The 11,678-nt window shown below is 49.6% G+C and overlaps 1 protein-coding gene across 1 annotated transcript in view; it reads right to left on the reverse strand.

The window, feature by feature from the left end:
- CBL (Cbl proto-oncogene) overlaps positions 1–3,002 on the reverse strand; it is a 52,770-nt gene extending 49,768 nt beyond the window's left edge. Inside the window, exon 1 of the mRNA XM_037882230.2 lies at positions 2,686–3,002. Coding sequence (XP_037738158.1) covers positions 2,686–2,832 — 147 coding nt within the window. The 5' untranslated portion in view covers positions 2,833–3,002. The remainder of the gene's footprint in view (positions 1–2,685) is intronic.
- Between the last annotated feature and the right edge of the window lie 8,676 nt (positions 3,003–11,678).

Genomic DNA, 11,678 nt, shown 5'->3' on the forward strand with positions numbered 1-11,678 from the left:
AAAGGAGGACTTGTGGCGCCTTAGAGACTAACCAATTTATTTGAGCATAAGCTTTCGTGTAGCTCACGAAAGCTGATGCTCAAATAAATTGGTTAGTCTCTAAGGTGCCACAAGTACTCCTATTAGAACAAGTCACATCCAGGCATCGACAACACATCTGTATATGCATGCAGAAATACGCATATCTAACATCTTTCCAACATTTTGGTTATCACTTGTATTCTCTCATCTGTTCGCCCTCAGTATCGACAATGAAAGAAAAGGTTCTTGAAAGGTGCTTAGGTTATTACTTTCCTTTCTCCCATCTCTCCACGTATAGGAGAGCTCATCACATACACAGCAAATGAAGGTCACAATCAAACCATGCTTTTTGTATAGTCTGCCAAGAGAATTTTAAAGGGAATTTTTTGGCATAAATGTTTCTTACTGGTCTTTTTAAAAAAGGTATTTCTATTTTTCTTTTCAGAATGAACAGAGCTACAACATTTGCTGCAGGAGATCCAGGGCTTAACATGCACAAATGCTGTCTGTTAAAAGAGGAAGAAAGATGACATGCATGGGTCGGCAGGCTTACTGTATGAGATATACCCATCCTATCCAATAGGAGAAGGTGGATGGTGTGGCACTCCCCAAACTACTGCCAACTGCTTTCTAACTACATTCATTATGCACTAATCTACTCTTTCAACTGAACCTAACATTATGAAGTATGCCACTCATTTTATACACGAATATATCTCAATCCCATACAAATTTAGTCTCATCACTTATCCATGGATATTAACAACAGAAAAGTAAAATGTCACAACTAAGGTTACAGAAAACCATATATAATAAAGAAAATATATTCCCATTAAGCCTACCTCCTGGATTACTGTGCCCATTTGTGGCATGAAGAACAGTGCCAGAATCACTCATCTAGGTATAAACTAGGTTAGCACAATTCTCTACAATTAAAATTAAGCACTGACTGAGGCTATTTAGAGCAGTGGCTCCTCTACTAATATACCCATCAGTACTAAGACTTAATTTACCACATTCCTTCAGACCATCAAGCCAACTAGTCCAGCGTGCTATCTCTGGCAGTACCCACTCCCTGATGCCTGGGGGCAAAAGAAATTAATGAACCTGGATATGTAGTGCTGGAAGTTGTGGGAGAGATTCCTTTCTGATTCCTACAGCAATCATTTTATGCCATGAAGCATAAGATTTCGTTTCCCTTATTTTAGCATAACTCCGCATGTTTATTATAGAGGAAATTATACAGGGTCTCATGACTGGTACTCAAAACTCACTGCTTTAATAAAAAGTGTCTATGCTGAGTCCCAGTGCATTGTCACTACTCATCCAATAGACCTCTCCAAACTGCCAAGGTACCCCAGACCTCTGTCTTGCCATCAAGAGAGCAGACTATGCTCAACAGTGGGCTGGAACTCACAAGCAAGTGGGTCAACCTCAGCAAAATACTTCCTCTGGTTACATGGGTAGGGTTTACCACAAATAGGTCAGAGGCAAGAACATGTCTGCAATGGTGCTGACCACCACACCAGCCCCCCCACCACTCAACAAGCTCTCCATCTTCCCCAGGGCCCTAACCAGCACCCCCTAGAAATCCAGCCTTCCCTCTGACATATTGCTCCTCTCCTGAACACCACTACCATCTGCCCCAGCCTCTCCCCACAGCACATACCTTTCCAAAATCTAATTTCCTCTCTCCCATCGCGAGCCCCCCGCCCCATCTCCGGCCCAATCCCGCCCCGCCCCATCGCGAGCCCCCAGCCCCATCTCCGGCCCAATCCCGCCCCGCCCCATCGCGAGCCCCCAGCCCCATCTCCGGCCCAATCCCGCCCCGCCCCATCGCGAGCCCCCAGCCCCATCTCCGGCCCAATCCCGCCCCGCCCCATCGCGAGCCCCCTGCCCCATCTCCGGCCCAATCCCGCCCCGCCCCATCGCGAGCCCCCTGCCCCATCTCCGGCCCAATCCCGCCCCGCCCCATCGCGAGCCCCCTGCCCCATCTCCGGCCCAATCCCGCCCCGCCCCATCGCGAGCCCCCTGCCCCATCTCCGGCCCAATCCCGCCCCGCCCCATCGCGAGCCCCCAGCCCCATCTCCGGCCCAATCCCGCCCCGCCCCATCGCGAGCCCCCAGCCCCATCTCCGGCCCAATCCCGCCCCGCCCCATCGCGAGCCCCCAGCCCCATCTCCGGCCCAATCCCGCCCCGCCCCATCGCGAGCCCCCCGCCCCATCTCCGGCCCAATCCCGCCCCGCCCCATCGCGAGCCCCCAGCCCCATCTCCGGCCCAATCCCGCCCCGCCCCATCGCGAGCCCCCAGCCCCATCTCCGGCCCAATCCCGCCCCGCCCCATCGCGAGCCCCCAGCCCCATCTCCGGCCCAATCCCGCCCCGCCCCATCGCGAGCCCCCAGCCCCATCTCCGGCCCAATCCCGCCCCGCCCCATCGCGAGCCCCCTCCCCCATCTCCGGCCCAATCCCGCCCCGCCCCATCGCGAGCCCCCAGCCCCATCTCCGGCCCAATCCCGCCCCGCCCCATCGCGAGCCCCCTGCCCCATCTCCGGCCCAATCCTGCCCCGCCCCATCGCGAGCCCCCTGCCCCATCTCCGGCCCAATCCTGCCCCGCCCCTCCCCTGCCCGTGTCTGCCCCCCTCCCGTCCCTCCCCATCCCCCAACCTTGTCCATGAGTTTCCAGCACTTCTCCACCATCTTCTTGTCCACGGCGCCGGGCTGGTGCGGGCCCAGGTGGTGGTGATGCGGCTGGAACGCGTCCTTCATCAGCCCGATCAGCCCGCCCGGGCCCTTCTTCAGAGGGGCCGCCATGGGTGGGGGGCTGCGGGGAGCGGCGGGGGTCAGGGTGCCCCGCCCGCTAGCTCCGCGGGCGCCTGGCCGAGCCCCCCGGGCCGCTCCCTCCCCGGCCGGGCGGAGAGAACGGGACGGAGGAGGCGGCGGTTCCGGACTGGGAGCTGGGGCTACAGCGGGGACGCGCCTCGGCGCGGGGGGAGGGGGGGCGGAAGGAGGGCGCGCGCGACCCGGCCCCAAGAGGTTCGCAACGCCGCGTGCTGATTGGCTGCTGTGGGAGGGGCCCCGGCTCGCGCCCCCGGGAAGGAAGCACGCGCGCCAATTGGAGGCTGGGACGCAGCCCCGGCGCGCGCCCTCGCTAAGGAGGCTCCCGCGCTGATTGGTTGCCCCGGACGGCCCGGCGCGCGCTTTGAGGGAAGGGCTCACTCCGCTACCGCCCGGGGGTGGGAGGGAGCGTCCCTCTCACGAGCCGCCCAGCCGGCAGCTCATTTGCCCTGACTCCGCCCCCATTTCCCGGTGCTTTGCATTGCGCGTGCTCCCACCCGGCTGGCATGCGCACTGTGGCGGTAGAGGCCAAAAGGAGGCCATGATTAGTGTGGGCACGGGCCCGGAGGCGGGGGAGGGGAAAGAGGGAAGTGGGAGGGCTGGAGCTGGGGAGCGAGGCAGGGCAGCCTGGCCTGGGGAACAGGGGCAGACTCCCCCTCGCACCGTGATGGAGCAGTTTAGAACAGGGTGATTTAAATAATGCTGTAGTGGTGCCCGCAGCGGCTCAGGGCAGGCGGTCCAGAGCCGGGGCACAGACCCCAGCGCGGTGGCCAGCTCCCCAGTGAGCTTCCACCAACCGGTTATTGAGTGTAACCTCCTTAGGCCCTGTGGCAGCCCCGCCAGGGAGTCGCAGGCGCTCTCTCCCCCACCCCGCATAGTCTCTTACCCCCACCCAGCTGAGCCTGCCTGCGTGAGAGAGGGTCCCCTCACCAAGAACCAGAGCAATGCTCAGATTACAGCCCGTCCTGAAGGGCCAGGCGCTTACCCCCAGTCAGTTGCACTTTAGCTCTCACACCCAAGACAATGCCTGTAGGCCGGGGTGCGGAAAGCCGCTGAACCAAACTGTAAACCCTGCCTATAATGGAAAGCACTTCAAGCCAGGGGGTGCAGCAGCACCCCTAATTCCAGCCCCTATGCTTGTAGCCAGTCCCATAATAAAGATTAATGAAGAAGGAAAAGGAAAACGAGAGATATTTACAAGGTTGAAGCAGGTTAAACATACACACTCAAATGAGTTACAATGTTAAGTTTCAAAATGTAATAGAAGCTTCTATAGTAAGGAAGCTCTACATTAGGGCTAACCCAGCCTAAGCACCAGGAGTCTCTTGCTGATGGCTAAAAAATCTTGCCACCCAGATTCCAAGCAGCATAGAGATAGTTCCTTCTTGTTGCGGGGTTTTATCCTCCCATCCATTGCGCTCTGAGCTGCAAGCTCAGCTGACGAGAGGAATCCTCGTGCATGGCTCTTCACCAAGGGGAGGGCAAAACAACAAAGGTCTTTTATCCTCTGTATTGTCTCCCAATAGTTAATTTGCTGTTGATGGACCTTTCCTGTTGGGCAGGATGTAACATTTTCTGTTGGAGATCAGTACTTTGCACTAGTTAATGTGTCTTTCCTGTCTGGTGATTTACACAGTCACAGAGCCTCCCAATACAACCACTCAGATATTACCTTACAATATGGGATAGAGATATTATAGTTAAGATTACGCCAGGCAGCAGCTCACAAATATTCCATAAAGCGTAACCACTAAACACATTCTTATAATTCTAATAGCTGTTTTAACAATACTCACACACAGTTGAGCCAGTCTGATTCCAACCAGATATTTGTCAGTGTTCAGTTGAGATCTGGGGATCTTGGCATCTGATCTGCCAACATCACAAATGCATTTTTTAAAGGCAGGTTGAGATGTCACAGTTGTAAAACTAATGTGAAAGTTGGTGCCATTGCACCATAAGATTAAAGTTTAATTAACTATATCATCAGTTCTGTTTTTTTAAATAAATAAGTACTCCTCGTGGCTAGATCTCTTATTTGACTTTTACAAAACAAGAGCCCTATTTAAGTACACAGAAACAGTATTTTCAAGAGTGCTTGAGTGACTTGGGAGCATAAGCCCTGTTGATTTAAACTACAAACCCTGATGAAGGAGCATAACCTGGTCAGTGCATTTCAGCTTAGTTTTTCTGGGTAAGTTTAATACATTAGAAGGTGATGTTGGTTGCAAATATAGCCCCGGCTATTTGCTTATGTGGGAGTCTCACAGAGGTTAGAGGGCCCAGACTTGTCTTTTTCAGCACTGATGAGTATTTTAACTGTGAAACTTCTTAGTAGGAAGATAAATTTATGTAAAACCTGAACTTGTATTAACAATTAGAAAAATGAAAGGAATAAGTATGAGACATCCATGTTAGCAATTTGACTACAACATGAGTGGAAAGTAGAGAACTAGCAACCTGTGAATAAAAACACTGATTTAAATTTGAAAATAATAATCCTGATTTTTATCCGCCCAGCCTGTGTGTGGGACACACCCCGTACCCTTGCAAGGGACAAATGGCTGACACACACACACACCCCGGCCATGTAGTGCACCTTTCACTCCATCACAGCATCTCATGAGCCCCATATAACCAGCCACACTACCATGCAGTGACCTCAGGGGTGGAGGGCAGCAGTCAGCACATAGAACCCTACAGGCCAGGAGGAGGAGGGGAAATGTTGGCCAAGAACTCCACAGCAAATGCCCATCCTACCAAAAAGTGCTGCATGGGATCATTAATATCCATTCAGAGCAGAGAGAAGGCTTGCACTATTACAACCTGGTTCCCAATGCATCTGCTTCTGAAGTGGCTCCAACATCCGAACCTGCACATTCCAGGGAATCAGGGTTTAAACCCTGATGCTTATGGCTGCAAGATATCCCCTTCCACTTAAACTTGTGTTATGAAGGCAACAACCCAGAAAGGATTTGCTTGTTTTATTGTTGACCCCACCTCTCCCCCCATCTTCCTTTGTAGCAAGCAGAATTATTGTACAGACATAGCACCACAGCAGCATTTCCCTTTTTCAAAAAGCCAGGTTCCCTTTTCTTCAAATGGAGAATTTTCAGCGTAAATACGTAAAAAAAAGTCAGGAAATGGAGCAAGGAGATTGCAGTCTCTCACCGGGTGTGGGAAATGCAAGGCTTGCAGGTTCATTTTGCCTTGGGAAACTGTTGACTATAGAAGCTACTTCCTATTAAACTGAACCCGCACCTTGAGGCCCCCAGGCGTTGCTGGTGTGTTTATCTCTGTCCATTCCTCTGTAAAGAATAAAGATCATGGTACCAGCATACTCAGCCATTCTTGTTAAAGTCATACACTTCCCTGATCTCATGAGAAAAGGAGGACTTGTGGCACCTTAGAGACTAACCAATTTATTTGAGCATAAGCTTTCGTGAGCTACAGGTGCCACAAGTCCTCCTTTTCTTTTTGCAGATACAGACTAACACGGCTGTTACTCTGATCTCATGAGGTTTCTCTCCTGCCGCCACACGTTGTATAAGAACAGAAACTGGCCTTCAGCTGTTGACACTGATGACCCTGCATCTTCTGCAAACAGAAACCTTTATGACCACGCTTGGGTTTACCTTGTGACAAGCTGTAAAACACACATGTCCCAAGAGACCCTGGCTCCTCTTCTGACTCGTGCTGAACTTTGCTCCCACACAGAGTTCCCATGGGACTGCTTATGCTAGCAAAGTTAGGTAGGTCTGCAGGATCGGGACCGTCGTGCGTAATCCATAGTCCAAGGCAGTCAAACAGCTTTGCATCAGGCCCCTCTAGATTCACCCATCTTTGTGTAAATGTGTGAAGTCTGTCCTACTCCAGGTCAAGCTGTGACTACTTTAGTCCTATGTGTGAGCACTTATTAGGGTAAGTGGTCCCAGTGAAGCTAATGAGATCACTCTTGTCACCAGGGGTTGGAGAGGTCATAGTATGGTCCTCACTGATATCACAAAATGTGTATCTTTACACTTAAACAGTAAGTGTAACATTTTAAACAAGAAATTAATAAATCCTGTGCTGGGTGCATGACTGAATTCCACAGAGAACAGACTCAGTGATTGCCTCCACCCTGCCCCCCCCTCCCATCAGGGAAACAGCACACAGGCCCGAGTCTCATCTCACAGCAGTTTTCTGCCAGGGGGAAAAAAACCCATAGAGTTTACTTCCACAGGGTTACCACTCCTGATTTGCAGCAGCACCACTGAGAATGAGAATCAAGCTAATTGCTTCCCAAACCTGTGTCCAAAGAATAAATCCTTCTGCAGCAAAAAAGCCAGCCATGGAGACATGGCTCCTGAGTGATGCCAGCGGTAATAAACACGGCCAGTTAATAAAGTGTTCTAAAACCAACATACTGGAGTCTGTCCCTGGTTTCTTTTAGGATGCTGTATTTCACAATGGCACTGAATTTCTCTGGAATTAATACATCTTCTTTCTTCATTCCCCCACCCCTTTCTGCAACAGGGCAGAGCAGGTTTGAATATGTGCAAAACAGAACTGAAAACACTCCAGGAAGATCGCAGAGGGAGTTATGACGGAGAAAAGCCAAACTGGTAGAACGGTGACTTTTGGGCGGTATTGCAAGCAAGCAAAAATCATGAAATTAGCCAGAAGAAATCAGGTGCTTGTTTTAAAAGTTGGGTTTTTTTCCTTTGCCTTCTGGTTTTTTGAACAGTAAGGGAGTGTTAGGGAAGTTTTTCCTCCACAGCCACAAGGTCTAAAAGTTTCGTTTTTGTTTTTAAATAATAACGGAGAGTCTCACCAAAATAACATGACTCCACGAGCTGAGGCTTTAAGGGGGAAAGCCCACCAACTACTGCAAGCTGGGCAATGCTGGTTTTTACAACTTAGTTTGAATAAATAATTTATTTACATCCTAGTGCTTGCTTACATTAAATGGCGTCCTTTCTGGGGATGTGGTTCTCTTCTGTCTTTGTAAAGTCCACTTTTGGAGTGTTCTGAAAAAATGACTCAGAGGAGCACCTTCCTGTCTCCACTTGGAAATTCAATGATTCCATGGCAACAGTGGAAATGGCTTGCAAGTTAGCAGCCGCAGCAACTTCCCTGCAGGATAGAAAGGACGTGTACTGCTGCATAGTTTGTACAAGGGACGTGTTCAAGACACGCCGTCTCAGAGCACCCCTTCATGCCATAGTGTGAAATTGGAGTTCGTATACCCCAGCTTCCCCACCACGCTCTTCAGCCTACTCCCACTGTAGGTGACTTGGCTCCAAAGGAGCCCCTCTGGAGAGACTAACCCCTTCCAGGGTAACAGAGTCCTTAGACAAAAGACAACAAAAAGCACAAAACAAAGGACTCTTTAGCCCAGCCCCCGGCCCTCTTCGTTACCAGCAGGGCTCAGCTGCAAAAGCCTCTCTTAGGGGTACCTGGGCTCTACCCCCACCCCTCCTACAAAGAGTTGCGGCAGGCTACAGTCCTCAGATAGCTCCTAGAGACTTTCTAACCCTACTCTCCTCCCCAGTCAGCCTCAGCTGCTAGGCTTTCCCCCTCAGACCAACACCCCCCACACATATAGCAGGGCAGTGCTACCTGAACAGGGTTGAGTGGCTGCAGCCCTCCTGGTTCTTAAAGGGGCAGGCCACCCTGTTACAGGACAGGTTACAACTTCCCTGCCATTTGGTTATATCACAACACTGTGTTGTGTGCCCACATTGTGTCGCCATTGCCTTATACCACAGTAATGTTTCACATGCATGCTCTGCATTGCCTTATATTGCCACAGGTGTTGCATACGCATTGCGTGGTGGTGCACTGCTTATCCAGCAGCAACATATTGTGCAATTCCTTCCACCAAACCTGGAGCTACAACGGTTTCATTGCCGTAAGTGAAATTCCCCCTGCCCAGAAGATCAGCTCACGGTCTAAGCACCACTTCATTCTCATTAACCTCATGTTGACCTTCTGCTCTGGGGATGTTCATTCCTTGTGAAGATTCCATTTCATTCTTGATCTGATGCATTGTACCAACAGGCCAATGGACCGCTTTCAAACATTTCAGTTGCAGGGGGGGGATATGCCAGCTAACCTCCTATAAATCAATGCACATTAACATGAAACTCACAAACTTTATTCCATTGCCCTTTGGGGGCTGGTAATTATTTCTGGAACAGGCAACTCCCTGCCTGGCTTTAATTACCTGGGAGAGTTTTCCTAAGGATTATACTGACCTCAAATATTTCCACATCAATTGAGTGCCATGTTCTTGAGGCTTTTCCCCTTAGATACTTATGCATTCTGGCTAATATTCAAACCCATGTGACCATCACAGGGTGTCAGGGGCAACCCAATGATGCCACCACTTCCCAGTGACAGAACTTGTGGGGGTTAGGCTCTCTTTGTTGGGCAAAACATAACGACCACTATGGACCTGATCCAAACCCCGTTCAGATCCATGGAAAGACTCCTGTGGACTGGCATGGGTTTTAGATCTAACCCAAAGAGCCCAAACCCTGCAGACATTGAGTGACTGTGTTATTGACACATCTGCCTCTGGCATCATTCAGATCTCCAATAAGGGTCTTAACATTTAACCAGAATTAAAGTGAGGGTAGAGCTCTGTCACTGACCTACTTTGTGATCTTAGTCACTTAACTTATCCGTGCCTCAGTTTCCCCATTTGTAAAATAGCGGTCACGATGCTTGTAAAGTGCTGGAGATCTACATCTGAAAAGGACTACATAAGCACTAGGTACAATTATTAAACTGCTGCAGTACTTTACAGTAGCATTCAATACACTGTCAATATATGTATTCATCCACTCTAGGTATTATTAACTATTGATATAGTGCCATGGATTTATACGGTGCTTTGGAGACATGGACTAATACATGTTCCTTGCCCCAGAAAGCTTATGATGAAAGCTAAACAAGCCAAGACTCAGGGTACCAGTCTAGGAAAGGGAGGGTGAGAAGAAGCTACTCGTGACAAGGAGGAAAAGTCAATGGAAGGAGTATGTTTTAATGAGAATGGGGTCTGGCTGGAGAGAAGGGTGGAGCCTGTTCGAAGGGGCACTCCAGAAGGACAGAGGAGTGGTGAGTGGTGGATAGCTTTAGATACAATAGTTGGATTACATTCAATAGTTATCAGAGTAACGGCCGTGTTAGTCTGTATTCGCAAAAAGAAAAGGAGTACTTGTGGCACCTTAGAGACTAACCAATTTATTTGAGCATAAGCTTTCGTGAGCTACAGCTCACTTGAAGTGAGCTGTAGCTCACGAAAGCTTATGCTCAAATAAATTGGTTAGTCTCTAAGGTGCCACAAGTATTCAATAGTTAGGGTCTAGTTTCTTTCTCAGTTATACCGCTGTAAATCAGGCGTTACTCCACTGACGTGAATGGAGTTACACTGATACAAAATCAGTGTGAGATCAGAATATATTGAGCCAGATCCTCAACAAGTGAAAAACCATCAGTGCCGCTGGGCCATTCTACAGCAGCTGGGGATCTGGCCCATTGGTTAGACAGAGCCAAGGCCTGAATTCTGATCTCACCCTGGCTTTACCCTGATGTAACTCCATTCACGTCCCTGGAGTTACTCTGCTTGACACCGATGTACGAGAGAGGAGAGCTAGGCCCTTTATGCGTAAAACCAAGACAAGCAGATTGGAAGGCACCTAGAGGGTGGGAGGAAATGAGCTCAGAGATGGAGTGTTCCTGCATTCTCTGGGGCAGTGACTACGCTGCGGCTCAGGGGACACTGCCAAAAGTAATACATCCAGAGTTAACAAATGTGGTGCTCAGTCCTGAAGCCCCACCTCAGGCAAAACTCCTGTGATTTCAAACCAGAGTAAAGGCTTGGGTTTTGACCTATTGAGGGTAATACACTTACAGCCAGACTCTCAGGCAGCATAAGTACGCCTAGCTCTTACTCCAGCCAAAGAACTGGCTCAGATTGCATCGAACTTTGTATCTTCTAAGTGTGCCATGGACATTAATGAACCCTCACACTTCCCCTGGGTGGTAGATGACTTTGATCCTCATTTGACACATGGAGAAACTATAGAGAGGGGAAGTGACCTGACCAAGGTAGAGAGGGGAAGTAACCTGACCAAGGCCATATTGTAACGAAAGCAAAGCATGTTCACCTTTTTTGGAACCACACTCCTGAGTGCAATGCTGTGTTTACGTGTAAGACCTAAAGCAAGTGCCACCACCTTTAGCACAAGAATGATCAGTTTGAATAAAAAATCCCTCTAGGCTTTGATATTAGGGCCGTTCCTCTTTGTGGCTTTCAAGATCTGTTTCCTTTCTGGTCTAGAGGATTTGGCTGTATTCCATTAATGTTGCTGCACAATATTGCTCTGAGATTTCTGCAGTCACTAAAGGCCCCAAGAACCGTGGGCCAATGCTGCACGTTGAACTGTAGAAAGTGTTTCAGTGATCACTCTGGTTACAGTGTGTATGGTAACACCCATTGTTTCATGTTCTCTATGTATATAAATCTCCCCACTATATTCTCCACTGAATGCATCCGATGACGTCAGCAGTAACTCACGAAAGCTTATGCTCAAATAAATTTGTTAGTCTCTAAGGTGCCACAAGTCCTCCTTTTCTTTTTGTAGAAAGTGTGTGTGTGAGCGAGACTGAGTGAGCGTGACTGTGCATTCGTGTGACGATGCATGTCACAGTATGCCATTGTTGGACTGTTTGTATGAGTGTGTATGTGTGTGCGAGACACAGAGCGACACTGTGTTTGCCATGTCTTCTCCCATTTTACCGCCCTAGCTGTAAAGAACACATTTTCTCTG

Source organism: Chelonia mydas, chromosome 22 (assembly GCF_015237465.2).
Source record: "Chelonia mydas isolate rCheMyd1 chromosome 22, rCheMyd1.pri.v2, whole genome shotgun sequence".
Lineage (NCBI taxonomy): Eukaryota > Metazoa > Chordata > Testudines > Cheloniidae > Chelonia > Chelonia mydas.